This window comes from Xiphophorus maculatus, chromosome 3, assembly GCF_002775205.1.
Source record: "Xiphophorus maculatus strain JP 163 A chromosome 3, X_maculatus-5.0-male, whole genome shotgun sequence".
Classification (NCBI taxonomy): Eukaryota; Metazoa; Chordata; class Actinopteri; order Cyprinodontiformes; family Poeciliidae; genus Xiphophorus; species Xiphophorus maculatus.
In genome coordinates this window covers 7324231-7342058 of record NC_036445.1, presented here as the reverse complement: position 1 = coordinate 7342058, position 17828 = coordinate 7324231, and the positions used below count along the sequence as shown (strand labels likewise).

General features: G+C 40.0%; 1 protein-coding gene across 7 annotated transcripts in view; it reads left to right on the top strand.

Annotated features, from left to right (window-relative positions):
* Positions 1–17828, top strand: part of LOC102218176 (DNA-binding protein SATB1) — an 83261-nt gene that overhangs the window by 23657 nt on the left and 41776 nt on the right. For 6 of the 7 annotated variants that reach the window (XM_023331303.1, XM_023331301.1, XM_023331297.1 and 3 more), the window contains 3 exons: positions 1313–1439; positions 6507–6630; positions 16069–16180. In XM_023331303.1, coding sequence (XP_023187071.1) covers positions 1313–1439; positions 6507–6630; positions 16069–16180 — 363 coding nt within the window. The remainder of the gene's footprint in view (positions 1–1312; positions 1440–6506; positions 6631–16068; positions 16181–17828) is intronic. The other variant, XM_023331302.1, reaches the window with a different exon arrangement.

The following is a 17828-nucleotide window of genomic DNA, read 5'->3' as shown; positions in this document are numbered from 1 at the left end:
TTTCATCTTAGATTAAAAATTGTCTTAATCTGTAAATATGTTCTACCCAGAACTTAAGTGGCAGTTTTAGCTTCACCTGCTTCAAATGCTGTAAGAAATCTATTAAACACCTTTTGCTGTCCATTTATTAATCTGAAAAATAAACAACAGATTATCTGTATTGATGTAAAGTAAAGCAGAAAGAGCTGAGCTGTTCACATGTTGATATTAGAAATATTTATTTTGCTGTAGATGCATCCTTGGCTACAAATAATCAATTCGTTAATTTAATGCTATTTTACTGCATTTTAGATAATAAAATGTTTGTTCTCTTATTGACAAAAGTAATTGAATTATTTGCTTTTAATGTTTTTTCAAATATTGTGTAACAAAAGGCTTAAGTGGTTAAATAAAAAATTTGAAAAATCTGCCATTTTTATCTGATTAATCTATTAATCGTCAAATAATCAATAGAACAATCAATTACTAATGTAACTGTTAGTAGCAGCCCTACTTGTAATAAGACAAAACTAACTTACAAGTGACTTTTAATCAAGATATAGGAATTTCTTTTAATATTGATGAAAATATTACTTATAAGTAAAATAATCCACCAGTGGAAGTAATACTTTTTCCTTAATATTTAGGAATTAATGACTTAAAACACGCTCCTAAGTTACTTGTAAGTTAATTTTGTCCTGTTTCAAGTGTATTAATATATTTGCACTAGAAACTAGACAAAAGTACTTGGGAAGATTTTGTGTTTTTGCAGTGTAGCTCATCTTGATCCCAGAGAGGAGATGCTAAAGTCTCCAATGGGTCAGGCGCACTACTTGTTTTTGCATACATGCATGCTCTGCACACACTTCCAGTGCGTATATTTATACACACAAACAGCGAGTGTAGGTGGTGAAGGCAGGTGGAGGAAAGGGTCCACTAATTGCACTGGAGCACATGCAGGCCGAGGCTGGCTGTTTCAAGGTGCCTCTTTGCATGCTCTTTTATTGTAACCTGTCCATCTCACACACACACACATCCTTATCCAGCTCTCCCGCGAGCCTTCCTCCTCTTCGCGTCCTGCTGTGTGGGCTGCTGCAGGTTTGAAGACGGCGTCAAGAGAAATTCGCACATGCTTGTTGTGATTTCACTAATAAATAAAGAGGAGCGGAGAGTGATTATAGCACCAAGATGCTTCTTGGGTGCCTACACATGGTGCTATTCGCACTTTTCACACGTGTTACTGTTTTTTAAATTAGCTCAGATGCTTAGATGCGCTCACTCTCTTGTCCACATCTGTTGTTCACCCACGTCGGCTTGTCTGTGATCCACTCAGGTATGATTCAGGTGGGGAAGTGGAACCCCGTCCCGCTGTCGTACGTGACAGACGCGCCGGACGCCACAGTGGCCGACATGCTGCAGGACGTCTACCACGTGGTCACGCTTAAGATCCAGCTGCACAGGTAAGAACCTGGCACCGCTTCTTCTTATTATTATTATCTTCACACATCCTCGCCAACACATGCGGAATACATTAATCTCATGTGAGGGTTTACCGCAGAGTCGCATTAATCCCTGATTGCAGCGTTAACACAATGAGCACGTAGCATTTTCTCCTTGGCAGGTGCCAATCTGCTGGTTTCAGACCCAGAATAGCTTTATTAGTCACAGGAACAGCCGCCTGACCTCTCCCAGGAAACAGGAACAGATATCAGAGGAAAACCTCTACACCTACTGGGTGCCAAAAACACACACTTGTTTTATAGTTAGTCACTTTATCTGTTAAGAGACGGAAACACAGAGAGCGAATGCATCATCCAAGACTATTCACAGTTTAGTTTAAAGCGATCGAGTGGATTTAGTGCCACTGGCTGATCTAAATTTAACTGGTAAGTGCTGTTAACTGATTAGCGTTTTGTTTCGTAAATGGGTGAAGGAAGATAAAATATAATATAATGATAAAGCTGCAAGTATTGAATCAAGCGCTGCAAATAAAAGGAGATTCCAGCAGATTAATCCAAACGTTTTTATGTTTTTTGTTTCATTTTTGAACCAGAAATAGCTACAAAAATCCCCAGATGTTAAATGTTTCTTTGGAATCCAGACCATAAACATTGATTTGATTTTAAGGTTTTATGAATAAATCATCTGTTTTGTACTTTTAAGATTGAAATTTCAACCCCTGATGGGCAATACAACACTTTTAACTCCCTATTGTTGCTTTTGGTTACAATCATCCATTCACACTCTCAAATGCTCACCCATTCACACACCTATAAATGTATGCATCCAAAAAAATACTTAAGATAAGGAAGTATTTATTAAAAAAAAAAAGAAAATATTCATAGAATAAGTTAATTCATGCTGCTTTAATAATAGTGACGTCCAGATTCTGCTAATCAAATGCATTGTTTATCAGTAATCAGGAATTTTGGCAGTTTACATACAGCGTGTGTGAAACAGTGCCAAGAAAGAAAACCAACAGTAACAACCTCACAGAACCAATTCCTCTTGCTCATCAATCTGAGAAGTTTTACTGGGTCATTTTATAGAAATAAAAAAAGGAAAATGTTGGGGAGAGTGGAAAACCTTTCCTGGAAAGAAAAGCATCCCAAGGTCAGATCCTGAAATCTTCAAGAAAAATTGCAAAAAATTGGCAACAATGTAGAGATGTTTCTTCTTAAAGTGCAGCACAATTTCTGGAGAAAACTAAACAAAACTCATCTGGAAAACTGTAAAGCCTAAAAATTTACATCTGGTCACTTTGCACTCTTTAAGTTGACCATGAACTCCTTGGTGTACCAAATTATTCTACCGTCAAATCTGAAGCCATCTTTCTGTCAGACGGTCCAAACTGGGACGTCAACAGGATATTGACCCAGTTGTATTGACCCAGTCAAAGTTTAGACATCATGATTGAAATTCTGTGGTTTGCCAGAACCAATTAAATGAATAAATTGAGGGTGTTTTCACACCAGATAGTCCAGTAGACTTAATTCAATTAGGGACCAAAATTACAGCATTTTTTGCATTTTCGGTTGGTATGGTTTACTTTCACGGTGCACTGTCAAACGAGCCAGAACTTTTGAAAAACCTGTTCCCCTCCTCGCCCGTGGTGGCGCTGCACCAAGAACTACAGAAGGGCACAATACAAAAACCTCAGAAAATGACACTGAGCGCAACTTCCTTCTCAAAATATAAACAAAAATGAATTGGCATCAGATTTTAGCAGTTGTAGGATTTATGTTTTGTCTTTGGCAAAAGATTATGAGCCATTTCCTCCACTAGCGTTAGGTTCTCGGATTTGTTTAGATTGTATTTACCCAGAATTGTGCATTATAGTTCACTTCCTACCTTTGGAGTGAGTCCTGATCCATTTGCATTCATATTGTGCATTCTAACCACGCCAGAATTCACTTCAATCGAACCTAGACTTAGGTCATCAGGGGGATTATAGTTCACCTTTTTGGTCTTCATCAGAGTTTGATTGCGAATTCACACTTCCACAAACAAACTGGACTTTCTGGGCAAATAAACTAAAGTTTGACTAAAGTGGATTAACAGAGCTGGTATGAATGCACCCTAAAATAAGGTCATGGGAAGATGTTGCAAATTTCCTAAATAGTAATGTAAAGCACAGATACAAACATCCAGAAGACAATTACTGAACATTTTTGCACCGTTTGGTTATTCTACAAACTTTTTGAAATGTTGGTTGAACAAAATTAAGTTTTACACATCTGAGGTTGTATTCCAGCTAACCTGAGTGACCAGTTAGAACCAGAACATAAAACCTGAAACCTAAACGATGCTGCAGGGAAGAAAAACCAACCAGCTCAAGCCTTAGCTTGAACGCTGTTAACTGTCTTCTCATCACATTGGATGCTAAATTCTCCTCTGTAGGTGTGAGAGTCTTTGTTGTGTTATTACACAGCAAGCACACACACGTTTATATTTTTGGACCTAAACGGGCTCGCATGTGCTCGTGGACACAAAGGCGTGCGCGCGCAAACAGTCAGCTGGCGCTGATGTGGAGGCTCGTGCCAGCTGCACGCTAACCTAGTGTTCTGCAACTCTCTGGAGAGCTGTTCCTGCTCTGCCTCTTCCCCTTCTGTCTCACCCACCTCCCCCACCCTCCGCTGCCTCCCACCTTCTCCAGCCGAGCACTCACACATGCACTGACTGATGCGAGCACGTCCACCAGCCAGAATACAGAAGGTTGTGTTTATTTCCGGCCTGCCAGTCTCTGAATGCGCGGATAGCTGTCTTTCCCTGCTCCCTCCTCCCGCCTTGCTCGCTCTTTCCCTCCTCTTGTTCACTTCCATCTCCCCAGAGGCTCTCTAGCTGCTGGAGCAGTTTAAGGTGTTCTGGAAAATCCATTGTCGGCTTGATGGAGTGCGTGCACGTGCAAGGCTGTGTGTTTTCTTGCTAGCAGATGTTGGCCTCGACCGCTGCACGCATCCTTGTCTTTTCCATTCTCCAGAACATTTCCAACAAGCTAAATGACTGAGTTTTCTCCAAATATTCTCTCCTATTTTTGTGGATTTATCACATTTTTTTTTTTGTGCTAATTTTAGTGTACAGCAAAGCATAAAACGTACGTCTTGCACATCCAGACTTGGTGAAACCACTGGAGCCCAGTTCAGCTGCCCACACCCTCCATCTAAATATGTTTCTCATTTTCAAAACCCAGGAGTGTTTTTCCAGGTAGAGATGAATGTCTGCAGCTGATGACTCTCCCAACTAAATTCGACGTCAGTCTGTTACTCCTATAACCGTATTGTTGTGCTGAATATTTTCAGTAATGTTGCGTTCTGACTGCAGAAATCTACCCAGTTAGGACTTAAATTGTCTCGGCGAATACAACAAGCCAGGAAGGTACGAGTAACACAGAATAATAGTCGCCACATGCAGCTGATGTATAATTCATGCATCAATCCAGCAGATGTGTTGTATAAAGTAATTAACTAATCAGAACAATCAGGAGAGAGAGAAAGAGGGAGAGAGGGAGAATCTGAAAGAGAGAGGAGGAAGGCAGAGAGAAGGAGAGAGAGAAAGAGACAGAGTAATCTCCAGATGCATCTGCTTGATGCGCCAAATGAAATCTGTCTGTCTTGGAGGGACGCTTGCAGCAGGAAAAACGAGCAGAGGCCCGTGTGTTCGGCTCTCTCTTCTCTCTGGTTTCCTCTCTGCTCTGCCTTTCTGATGTGTCTTCAGTTCAACAGCACATGGACTTCAAACGGGATTGGACTAACTGAAACAGATTTCACATATTTGTTTTCTGGGGAAATTATCTAATGTTTGTGGCTGGACTTTTCAGTCCTAGAATTTGTGCTACAGATACCAAATCCGATTTCTTGTTACCCAGTTATAAGAATTAAATGAATATTTTTCTCGTCTTCCTGTCCTAAGCACCATTATTCATTCATATTAGGAGCAGAGGTGATGTCACACTGTGTGTATGAATGAGCAGCAGCTTTAACATAAAGTATTACTATTTAAAAACCAATTCCAAATTATTATTGGTTTAACATTTTAAACTGTTTACCAGAACAGCTGTCTGTTTGTACTGAAAGTAGTTAATTCACTCTTCTTCAGTCAGTAACAGCTTCCACACTGAAGAGGGTTGTTATTCTGTGCTTTAAGATGTATTTACTGATCTGAATAATATTGGATTTTAACATTTTGGAACATCTTTCAGGTTCATAATAATCCCGTATTTTGCTGCTGAAAAGAATGCACTCTCAACAAATTAATTTGTCAGATTTTTGACCTGCAATCCTAAAGCAATTATTTATATATAAAAGCCAGAGTACAACTAAAAAATAAAGTTGTATTTTTTTATTACATGGAAAAATCTTTAAAAACTTTGATCTTAAAACGCAAACTGCTTCCTCTTACCTTCTGCTACAAAGTCCGTTCAAAAGCTAAATGGGTCACAATGATTTAAAAAACATTTTTTTAACCATTTTATGAAATCGAAGTTTAAGTTTTATAATTTTTTCGTCAGGGGCTCCTTTGCTGATGATATCGCTCATGTTGGTGCTCTGCTCAATGTCTACAATAGTTTTTTCCTAGTAGTCAGTATTAGTAATCAAAATTCAACATATATTTTTCTACTTTTCCTGTCCTAAGCACCAATAGTTATTAATATTAGGAAGAGAGGTGTCGTCATACTGTGTGTATGAATGAGCAGTCACTTTAAAACATTGTTTTACTATTGTTAAACCAAGTCAAGATTATTATTCATTTGACATTTTAAACTTGTACTACAGTTTTTGTTTCCCTAATAATCAAAATGTTGGAAAATGTAAGTGATTTAAAGTGCAAACCAAGTAAATTCAGCTTTTTTAAATTGATTTGAGCTCCTCAGGGAGTAAATCTGCAAATAAATTAATATTTGTCAGGGATTTTTTAAAAGCTTTTTCTCATGATCCTCTCTCTACCCCTTGTCCTTCTCCATCCCTTTCTCCTCCCCTCTCCTCTCCTTACACCCTCCGTCTCCCGTGTGTTTTTTTGTTTCTTAACAGTTGTCCTAAGCTGGAGGACCTGCCGCCCGAGCAATGGAGCCACTCTACAGTAAGAAACGCCCTCAAGGAGTTACTCAAAGACATGAATCAGAGCTCTCTGGCTAAAGAATGCCCTTTATCACAGGTGCTGAAGCCCAATCCGCTTATTCAAAATTCCCCCCACTCCCCCAAAAAAGAGCAAAAGAAAGCAGAAAAATATCTCAACCTCACCCACCTCCCCTCCTTCCGCTACCATACCACACAACAAAACAAACACCCCTATCTCCATCACCTCCGTCTCTTATCTTTCACTTATCAAATGCCCTGAGTTTGATCCACTGGGAAAGAGAATTGGCATAGAAAATCCAAATCAATGGCCATTGTCGTCTGAATATTTTTTTCCCTTTTTTTGCCGCCTACTAAACACACACACACACACACCAAGAGACGTGCGTGCAGCGGCAGCCAAAAAACCAGAGGTGTTATTGAACATATGGTTATTGTTAGATAAACACTGGACCAATCCCAGAACGATCCGGATTGTTTTTTTTTTCTTTTTTGCTCTCTTTTTTTAATTTTGTCTTTTTAGTTCATTTCGTATCGCTGCACTGGGCTGGAGAATTACACATTCACATGTTAGGTGTTACGCTGCGTGCCGAGAGGTTCAATACAGCGCGCTTGCACTGATATTGTATTAAAAGGCAATGCAGTCGGTATATCATGGAGGCAGTGAATGGAAAGAAAAGGCTGCATATCTCAGAGTGTGTGTGTGTGTGTGTGTGTGCGTGTGTTAGCTACTGCTCACCCCGGCTTGTGTGTGTTTTCCTGGATTTGTTGGTGAAATATTCAGACTATATCTGCGCTCTTTGAGGTTTTTAGCGAGCAGCCAGCTCTCCTCCCTGTCCACCGGATGGTCACCTGGAGACCCGGGTTTGTGCCGTGCGTATACGTAAGAAGCTGCTTTGGGTGCATGTGTGCGTGGGGGTGGGTGTGTGTGTTTAGCTGGGCATGATGATGTAAAGAGTCCCTGGGTGGCGTTCAGGCGGAGCCCAGCCCGGTCTGGTAATCACCCTGTTTACGGTCCATATGTGAAGACGGCTCAGAGGAGAGCGCACACTAGCTCAGAGGATTTAACACACAAAGCACATTCAGTCTGTCTCAGACACAAATTCGCAAGACTGACACACACACAAGTTTCAGATTAAATTATCAGATTGCTTTTGTTTTTTTTTTCTTTCAAGCCAATGTCTTTCTTTCCCACTTACCAGTTTAAATGCTATAAATCAGTCCTAAATGCTCTGTTATGTAAAACCGAAGCTATCTCAGATATATATACACAACAGCAATGAGCTTACACAAGCTTACCCTGTGGATTTTTCTACATTTTGCCACAGCAACACAATTCTAGAAGTTTTATTGGGATTTGAATGTGATAGAAGAGCATCCTAGTGAAGGAACATGATTTATTTCTGGACTCTCTTGAGCTGCAGGTCTTTTCCTCCATTTCTCTGCCAGCTCTGTCCATCTAGAAGCTTACATTTACATCCGTTCTTCTTCGCCAGATACCTCGAGCGTCTGTAAACAGCAATTTACAAATCTTGACACAGTCAATGTCGATTAGATTTAGGTTTGGATTTTGACTGGCCTCTTTTTAACTCAGACATAGCTCTGCTCAAGCCGTCCATTGGAAGGTGAGCCTGCATTGCCTCCTCTTTTGCTCTAATTTCCCTTCAAATTTGACCTTTCCCAACTGAAAGAAAGCATCTTTACCACATGATACTGAGCTTTAGTGTGGAAATATGTGTTTATACTTATACTCCGACTTTACCAAACATAGCATCTTGTAAGGAAGCCAATAATTTACATTTTCCTCTACTTTCTTCTTGTTTTCTGTTCCTCTGGCTCATGACTTTTCACAAACTTCAAACAGGATGTCTTTCCTCTGTAGGTTTGACAAATAGTCATCCTGTCGACAGATTCAGATTTGTGGCTCTCCAGTTTCTTGCCATGGTTTTCTTAACCTCTTCTTTTATTAATTGCCTTCCTTATCCTGTTTTTCACTTAGACAGCAAAGGTTTGGGTAGGTTGGAGGCTAAGCTCTTTCCATTTTCAGATGATGTGTTGAGCAAAGCCATGGGAGATGTTCAAAGTTTAGATTATTGTTTAATAACACACCCTGTGTTCGTCAGTCTTAATGATGCCGTTAGAATAGAATAGAATAGAAGGTAAATTCAGGTTTACCAGCAGCAAAGTGACAGGCAGATGGAGGCATATTCAGATTAAAAGAAATGTACAACTGAGGAGGAACTTTTTTTAAAAATGCGCAAAACATTTATGCATGTTTGTGCACAAAAAATAACAAAGTATTTACAACAAATAACAACAAATACCAGCGAGGATCGAAACACATATTCAGTTTTTTGGGAGCAGTGATGGTTAAGGATTTTTTGTTATGCACATTTGTGCATCGAGAATGCAGCAATTTCTCACTGTAGGAGTTTCCCGTTCAGCAGCAACTTCATGCATGGGGTGGGAGACATTGTCCACATGCACTGGGTTGAGTGGTCATCCTACAACATAGGTGGTGTTATGATGCAACATGGACCTTTTGGAGCTTTATATCCTGTTATGATGCCATTCCCTCCTCAGAAATTCATGCATGTTTGAGAAGTCCTCTCTCTTTGTAGCCATTTGGGTGCCTTAACATTTGCTCAAACCTCCACCTTGGAGCACCTCTACCCTTCTCCTCTCCCCCTCTGCTCCTTCAGACTAGCGGCAGCAGCAGCAATTAGCAAACACCTGTTGGAACTGCGCGTCTTCTGAGCTCATTATAGGAACTACTTTTCAGTCCAATGCTGCTAAGAACAGCATAAAGGAGAAGCATTGTTGTTACTATGTATTTGCTGAAGGGGGCGTGTGAGAAAAGGTAGGAGCTTCTTAAAGAGACAGAGGCTAATTTCAAGGCATCAGACTGGGCTATATGCACAGTAAAATATCTATTAAGTTGTTTTTGAGACATACAGTGTTTTTATAACAACAAGTTGCTCAGTTGTGCAATAAAATGGAAAATACATTATACCCTCCGTTTAATGTTGAGCTTATCTAACTGCTTCCTCTTAGCTGTAGATAAGCTGCACCGCCAACATACCAGACCACAGAAGATGGCTGATGCCACAGCAGAGTAAAAAACCACCTCAAAAGACATCGACTAATGGTGTCCAGAAACCCCTTAGACCTTCGATCGGCTGTATTTATAATACAATTGGATTCTGTTTTCTAATTCGGTGGCGTTTGATGGAAGTCGGTTGATTTTACTGAGGCAGCAATACTTTCTGGAAATTTATTTTGCAAACCACTCTTATCAATTTGAAATTTCTGGCTTCGGTTTGTTAGAACATGTCCTGATGATCCAATTGTATCTAAGAGACGGCTGCTATGACGGCGTTTGACATCTGTTACTCTGTGGGGGCCGCATGTGTCCGGCTACCCCCACCCAGCCGTTTGCTCCCCGATAAACACTCTCCCCAGCTCCCTGGCCCCTCCCTGCAAGGTTTCAACCAAAGCGAGCGAGGGCTGTGGGAGGAGAAATGGGCGTAGTGGGAGGGAACGGAAGACTGGGACCTTTTTTAGGATTAGTGTTTCCCTGATATTCTGCTGTGTAATCCCAAAGCAAAAGGCGAGGTTAACAGATGACAGGATAGTGAGTGAGCAAGCAAGCCCACCTCTGAACGGCTCTCAGAGGAGACGGAGGAGAAGAAAACGCTTTATTATTGTTGTTGTTGCGTGAAATTCTTCTTTTGTGTTCTGCGATGTCAAATCTTTAATTTCACTCTTTGTGTGTTTGGACTCTATTCTCACTGCTCAAGCAATTGGTTCCGACCCACAGCGGCTCTTAAACTTTAACGGGTAATGACTTGAAGAAGCGTCTGCAAAATTAAACTTCTCATCTACCAGTCAGCTGCTCTGCAACTAATTATTATTTTAGTTAATTCAGACGATTAATCGGATAAAAATAATTATCACTCTACAGATTTTTTAACTTGCACCTTTTTTGTGAAATATTAGAAACATGTTAAAAACAAATAATTCAATTAATGTTTTAAATATTAAATTAAACATTTCAAACATTCAATCTCTTTAGTGATCATTTGTAGCAAAGGATGCATCTGCAGCTAGAATAAAAATAAAATGTGAAAAACGCAACCCTTTCTGCTTGACTTAACACCAATACAGTATAGGATTGATCTATTGGTTATTTTTTGGATTAACTGGTTAATAATTGGGTTGTAAAAAGTGATTTTTTAACAGAATTTGAATCAGGTGATGATTAAACTATACCACTTGAGAGGCTTTGGGTAGAACAGGAAGTCAATTGTTTTGTTTTTTTTTACTACATTTTTGGCTTAATTACTGCTGAGTGTCTTATTTTTTGACCTTGTATAGTCCAGTTAATAATGGATCGATAACTAAATTAGTTGATGATTATTTCAATATTTGATTCAAAACGATTAATCGTTTCAGCCGTACTCTTCATTAATGACAAACTGATGTTTTAAAGCAGGTTTGGCAAAATCTGGTCTTTAAGAACTGCCATCCATTCTGATCTGATCAGAATATATATGTACAGTTTATGGCTTAATTACTGCTCAGTATGTTGTTTTTTCAGCAAATTACATGTTTTTGAGACTGTATACTACAGTTAACGATTAATTGATTACTAAATTGGTTGACAATTATTTCAAAAATCATGATAAATCCTACTAATTGTTTCAGCCCTAGATGCTACCAAGCTTAGAAACCTCATACCCTCGTTTGGTTTGCAGAAACTATGGCAACAAACGAGAATTTCCCCCCTTCCACCCTCTCACTGAGCTGCCCCTGATGCACCAGCTGCTGCGTCGTGTAGCAGCGAAGTCATCAAAATGCCATCTTTGCGAGGCCTTCGCCACCTCGGCTGCCACAGGCGCAACCTGGCTGCCAGTGCGTGGCGTCTCTGTGTGTCTGTGGCGATGGCGGTGGTTGAGGGGAGGGGTCATCCCAGTTGAGATGAACATGTGCCATAATTGAGCTCTGTTAGATGTTGGCGAGCGGCGAGGCGCAGTGTCGCAAATAGGATTCGCTTTTTCCCAACCGATTCAGGCAACCGGCGCAGTCGTGTGTGTGTTTGTGTGAGTGTACAGTACCTGGTTGCTGCACTGCGATCCACTTACACACACACACACACACACACACACACACACACACACACACACACACACACACTTCTCTCTCTCTTCCTGTCTCCTATGTCGCGGAGTGGAGTAGATGTTGGGGACCGATAGTAGCCCAGTGCCACTTCCTGGTCTTGCCGATAAGCGCTCTGTGCTGCAGATGGCTATCATTTAAAGGGTCCACACACACACACATGCAGCACAGAGGCAGAGTTACTACCTGTTGACACACCGAAGCTCAGCCCTCCCGCTGGCTCCACAGTGGAAGCAGAGACGCTGGTTATCTGCTTGATTTCACTTAGTGCGTCTGCATGTGTGTGTGACAGAGCAGTGGGGGACGCAGAATAGGTGTGTGTGTGTGTGTGTGTGTTGTTTCTCCTCACACATACAGGCTGGGCCCCCTGTGAGAGGTAGAGTGATGTATTGAGGGAGAGGGCTGATTAATGAGGAGCGTTTATTAGAACATCTGTGTCAAAGATGGCGGAGGAAAAGGGAGCGAGAGAAAGAGAGAGAGAGATCTGCAGGCCTCTTGTTTGTTGCCTGGAGCCGCCTTAGCCCAGATATACTGTAAATAAAATATGGCAGTCTAGAGGAGAGGAGTTCATTATCCCAACCCCCCCCCGAACTAAAAGGAGAACTGTATTCACTTTAAATTTAGCCTTTTCAGGTGGATCTTTGGGCTGCTGGAACCAGGTTAAACTGGATTGCATGGTTCACTGCCAAGTACGCCATTTATCATCCAGAATATTCCCATCTCTACCCCCCCGAGCTAAAACACACGGCAGAAAACCAGGCCGGCTTCGCCGCATCCGAAGGAATCGACCACAAAAGGTTGAACTATTATTTATTCTTTGCTAATAACAATATTGCATAAACTCTAAAGAAGGAAGTGCTTCATACATAAATGTATGACCCATTAAAAAGCTAATTCTGACTTCCTAACCCCAACCTGAACTCCATCAGGGTTTTTTTATTGAATGAAGCCTTTTCAATAAATCTATAAAGGACCGCTTTGTTATACTGTTGAAGTCCGACTGCAGACCTCTTTGCCCCCCCCCGCCTCCTCCCCTCTTGTTTTTCATCATGGCGGGATGATGCACCACAACATGCTTGGCACAGATTCACACCCAGCTGCAGTCGCCAATGTGACTCTGCTCAGCTGTCTTCATTTTTCCCAGAAAATATTAAGATAAAATCAGTTTCTGAAAGTGTGCCACCATCCGCTGTACACAGGCATTTTGAACTACAGATTAGTTATGTTTTATTTTCACTGTATTGTGAACCATTTTCTCAACATTTAAATGTTTTCTACCACAATCAAGATCTTCTGCTGACTCCTCTCATGGTTCTTTCCTTTGGTTTCTTTCTGAGCTTCTTCTGAAGTTTTTGTTGTGTCGTTCCAGCTTTATAAAATTTATTAACTTTCAAGTGGGCTTCTATTAAGACACCATGAGCAATCAATATCCTACCTGCAGCAGATAACAGTCTTATCCACTGTAATTCGATCATTAGAATAAGTTTTAGATCTGACATGTTCTTACAGTTTGAACAGAAAAGGGGTTTTGTAACATGTTAACTCCAATCTGACAAAATAGCTTTACCAGTTCAGCAAAATATATATATATTATTGAAATTATGTTTATATTAGAATGTTTTGTAGAGCCCCTTCACCCAGGATTAATGTGGATTTGATGTCAAACGTCTGAATTTCAACATGGCAACACCCATAGCCATTGTTTACAATTATTGTTTTAAGCTTTACTTTTCAGAAGCTTAAACCACTTTTAATTTGTTCAGGATAAACTTGTAATATTTAGTTGCACTTTTACATGTTTCCTTGTAAAGTAAACATGTTTCCACCTCGACTTACTACTGTTGATGCGAGAAGCGGCCATATTGAAACGCGACGTTGGCCTTACAGAGGGTAACTGATGGTAGTTGGAGTTTTTCACAGTTTCTGAAGGGAAATCCGACTTTGGACAGGTTTCTAATTGATTTTTAGGACCGGGAAGTCAGAATTTCCCAGTTATAAGTAAAACTGGAATGCAGCATAAAATTCAGCAGTCAGATAGTATTAATAGTAGTGGCACTTTAATTGCATTGTATTATAAGTAAGATCAAACTGGAATCCGTTTTACACTGGTTTAAATATATATTTCTGGATATAAATTCGAACTCTTTGTCCTGTAAAGCGACTTGAGTTAACATTTGTGGTGTATTGGTTCCTTGTACATAACCTGAATTGAATTAAAAGGAAATTAAGTGATGCAGTTCTCAGTATTCATGGTTAGATTCTTGTGATATGTTGTGGGAAGTTTCAAAGAATGTCTCTGCAATGTGAAAAATGTAACAGAAAAACCTTTTGGGAGATTGCCAAGAAGCTAGCAGTGTCTTTACAGTGAAGGAGATGATGGAGAGAACAACTGTCAGAAAAGAGACAGCTTTTCTGCTGTCTAATGTTTTCCTATAGACGATTTTAAGTTTCAGACTGCGTTTTTGATACCATCTTACAAAGTTGTCTAACGTAGTTCAACAACAATTTCCTGCCAAACTAGATTATCCATGGGCAAGATAAAACTAAAGCATGTCATTAAAGATCTTTGGCAGACTGCTTGTATTGATTTGAAGAAAGGGGCAAAGTTTATATCATTTAAGAAACCGTTGTTGTTTTATCTATAACTTAAGGGGACAGCTCAGATCCTTTTAAAGTCGGGTTCTGATGAGATGTAGGCTGATTAATATTTTACCTGCAGTAGATGGGCCAAAATGAAAGCTGATTTCTGTCATGTCAAAAACTCCAGTCTTGCAAATATCAACTGCAAAATAAGGTTTGTACCTTTAAATAGTCCTGATGATTTATGCAGACGTTCATGGTGACTTTCGCCAAATTTGGTGTTGCTCCCTAATTAACATTGACCTTCCAAACAAGCCTTCAAAAGGGGAAAGAATGGAGAACCTGCTGGTTAAATAAGGTGCAGAAAGTGGTTACAAGAACTGGTTCTTATCTTAGTTGCTTTTTATTCACACACTATAAGCAAGTTGTTTTGAAGGCATGAACCACAGCCTGTCAGAAGTTTGAGTTAAAATGCAGCAGAAAACCTCAGCTGAACCATGTGTTTTGGTCAGACTTTATATTTTGCCCCTAAGCAACAAACAGTCCAGCTGAGTCTGACTTGAAACAAAACCTCAACCTCATCCACACTGTTAAGTACGGTGGTAGATCTGTGCTGCTGTGGGCCTTTCCCATGTGAAATGTGTCTGACAAATTAAGCATATTGTGTTTTATTTATATTTGTAGCAGGAAAATCCAGTTTGTTTTGCCGGTTGTATATAAAAAAGTCATTATTACGTGTTCAGATAGTTTATAAAATATAATTATATCTGAAGGTCTTTTAACATGATAGAAATCTTTTGTCTTCACTTTGCTCTAACTACTTCTGCAGAGACCTACCAGTCAAAACCTCTTAGCAGAACCTTACATGAAATAAATCTGAAGTATCCCTTTAATACAAAAGGTCAGGAGTTCAGAGTTGCTCTGACCTTTTTGATGGCACAGCTGTTGGCTTTTTCCTCCCCATTCTGCTCGGAGAAGCTGAAGCCAGAAAAGCAGAATTATGCTGAAACAGTTCGTTTGTGCTCGTTCTGCCAGAAGGTCCCCCGCACAAAACCTCCGAGCGCATATATTATAGAAAACGATAAAGATGGCATACCTATAATTTGAAAACAGATGGTTCGGTTCTTTTGAATATTTATAACAATCAAAAACATTTTTTGTCTGCATTCACCCGGAGGCTGGCGAGGTGTTAAAACGCTCGTTTTAATGAAACTGCATGGGGATTTAATAAATGGGGTTTTTTGTTTGTCTCAGGTTGGAGGTAAATGTTGAGAGTCAACTGTATAGGGAGAGTCAGCGTCACAGAGCGACATGCTCGCTACGGACCCCGACACGATTGAAGTTTTTTGTCTCCAACAGATTGCACAAATAAAAATAAAAAGATTCGTATTCGCTTACATGAAACACCTCCACAGCTGTTGATGCTTAATACATTGCTATGTTCCTTTTGAAGGTAAATATTTTTCTTGTTCTTGATGAATAATACCCACACTGCAAAAGACAAACTCTGTGGCATTTGATAAAAAAAAATTAAAAACAACAGATTTAACCTTGTTTGATGTAATTTCTTGTTCGTTTGGAAGGAAAGAATCTTACACATCTGCATGTCTTACACTTTTATCCTCCCTTGTATTTTATTTGCTTTGACAAGCGACAGTGTTGCTGCATGTTCCACCAGCTCTAATATTATGTCTGTATTTTCCACAGTGAGAATCTAAAAGTCTCTCCCGCTCTCTCTCAATCAATCTCTCTCTTTCAGAGTATGATTTCCTCCATTGTGAACAGCACTTACTATGCAAATGTGTCGGCGGCAAAGTGTCAGGAATTTGGGCGCTGGTATAAACATTTCAAGAAGACAAAAGATATGATGGGTAAGCAAAACGGAGGGGCGCAAAGTATGGCGCTCACACTTTTGTCTCTTTGCACACGCGCACACGCGCTCTTTAACACACACTCGCACCAGTCATCATCACAATATGTCCCCTATCCAAACGGCTCTTTGTCTTCCTGCTGTTGAACGCTGCACAGATACATTTTTATCTTGTTATCTAATATTTCAAGGTCAAAACGACTTTCAACCATTGGAATAAGAAAGTACACCCTTTCTCAGCTCCACGGTTTTGTTTATTAGGACAGTAAAAATGATCGGGTCTCGACAAGGTCAAAAAACATGTAAATATAACCTTTGTTGTTGGCATTATTAAGCAAGAAATTGAAAATATGTTTGTGGAGAATCTAAGTGGACTCTTTTGGATCGTGACCTCTATAAAAGCAGGAGTGTTTACTGTTTGCTACTCTGGATGTGTGTTACCACAACTCCAAGTTAGAAAGAATCATCAATAGCTTTAGAGAAGCTTCCCATCGATCCTGAAAGGCTTATGAAACTATTCATAAACAATTTAAAGTCTATGATTCTACATCCATTAGTGCAAAACGTTTAAGACGTTTGCTAGTCTTCATGGGAAAGTTTTTCCCAGAAAAACTCAACCTCACCTTCTGAAAAATGCTAAAAAAAATACAAACAGCTTCATCCCAGACTCTTCAGGCCTCAGTTAGCATGGTGAATGTTAATGTTCATGTCAGGACAGTTTGTAAAAACAACAACACATCTGCATTCATAAAGTGTTTTGGATTCTGTTTTCAGACCTGATAGTCCGGTAGACTCGGTTCGATTGAGTACCAAGGTTGCAACATGATTGTAACTTTTACTCTGGATCAATTTATTGTCCAGAAAATACGGAAGGTGGGTAGGGTGTGCTTTCTTTTTCTCAATTACTGCATCTCAAAATGAGCTATTATTACCACAACCAACAAACATTTCTGAATATTTTCTTTTTATGTTTTCTCTAACTCTGTGAATAAAAGGCAGCAATGACTTTAACTGTCCACTACCTCATCCAGAATTAAATTAGATTTCTTATCTACCTCTCTACCAATGCATTACTTTATGTAATCTAAAAAAATACCCTTTGACCTCCCAGGAAATGGGGGTCATATAAAGCCAGTTCCACCAAAGCTGGAGATAGTTATCAGATATACGTTTCTGTAGTTTTATTAAGCGGAGCAGCTCTGTGCTGGGGAACCTGTAGGGCAGCAGGCAGTGGTGAGATATTAGTTTTAGTAATCTGTTGAGCTGAATTTTTATTTTTTTTTCTGCCAGGATGCTATTCCTCACACTGATGACAGACGAGATTCTTTATCAAAAATGTTTTCACATCCTGCATGCAAACGGTGTGCTGCGATCATATTTTATCTGATCCTTTTAAAGTGACAACGTACACTGGGTACATTATTTACTTCAGAGCCGCTGTTCTTGTGTATTCTCTTGCTTCACTCCCACACGTTTTCTGTCACACTTGTTTTCTATCCGGTTTTATGTTCCTCAGACGGGGAGCTGCTGCAGCTGCCAGTCTGGCCTTTTTGTAGTAATGCTGATGCTTTTTATTCCTGCGTAGCTGGAAGTGGGAGAGACAATCTGTAGAAAGCCTTAACCCCTGTGTTTCTCTCCTCACGCCTGCA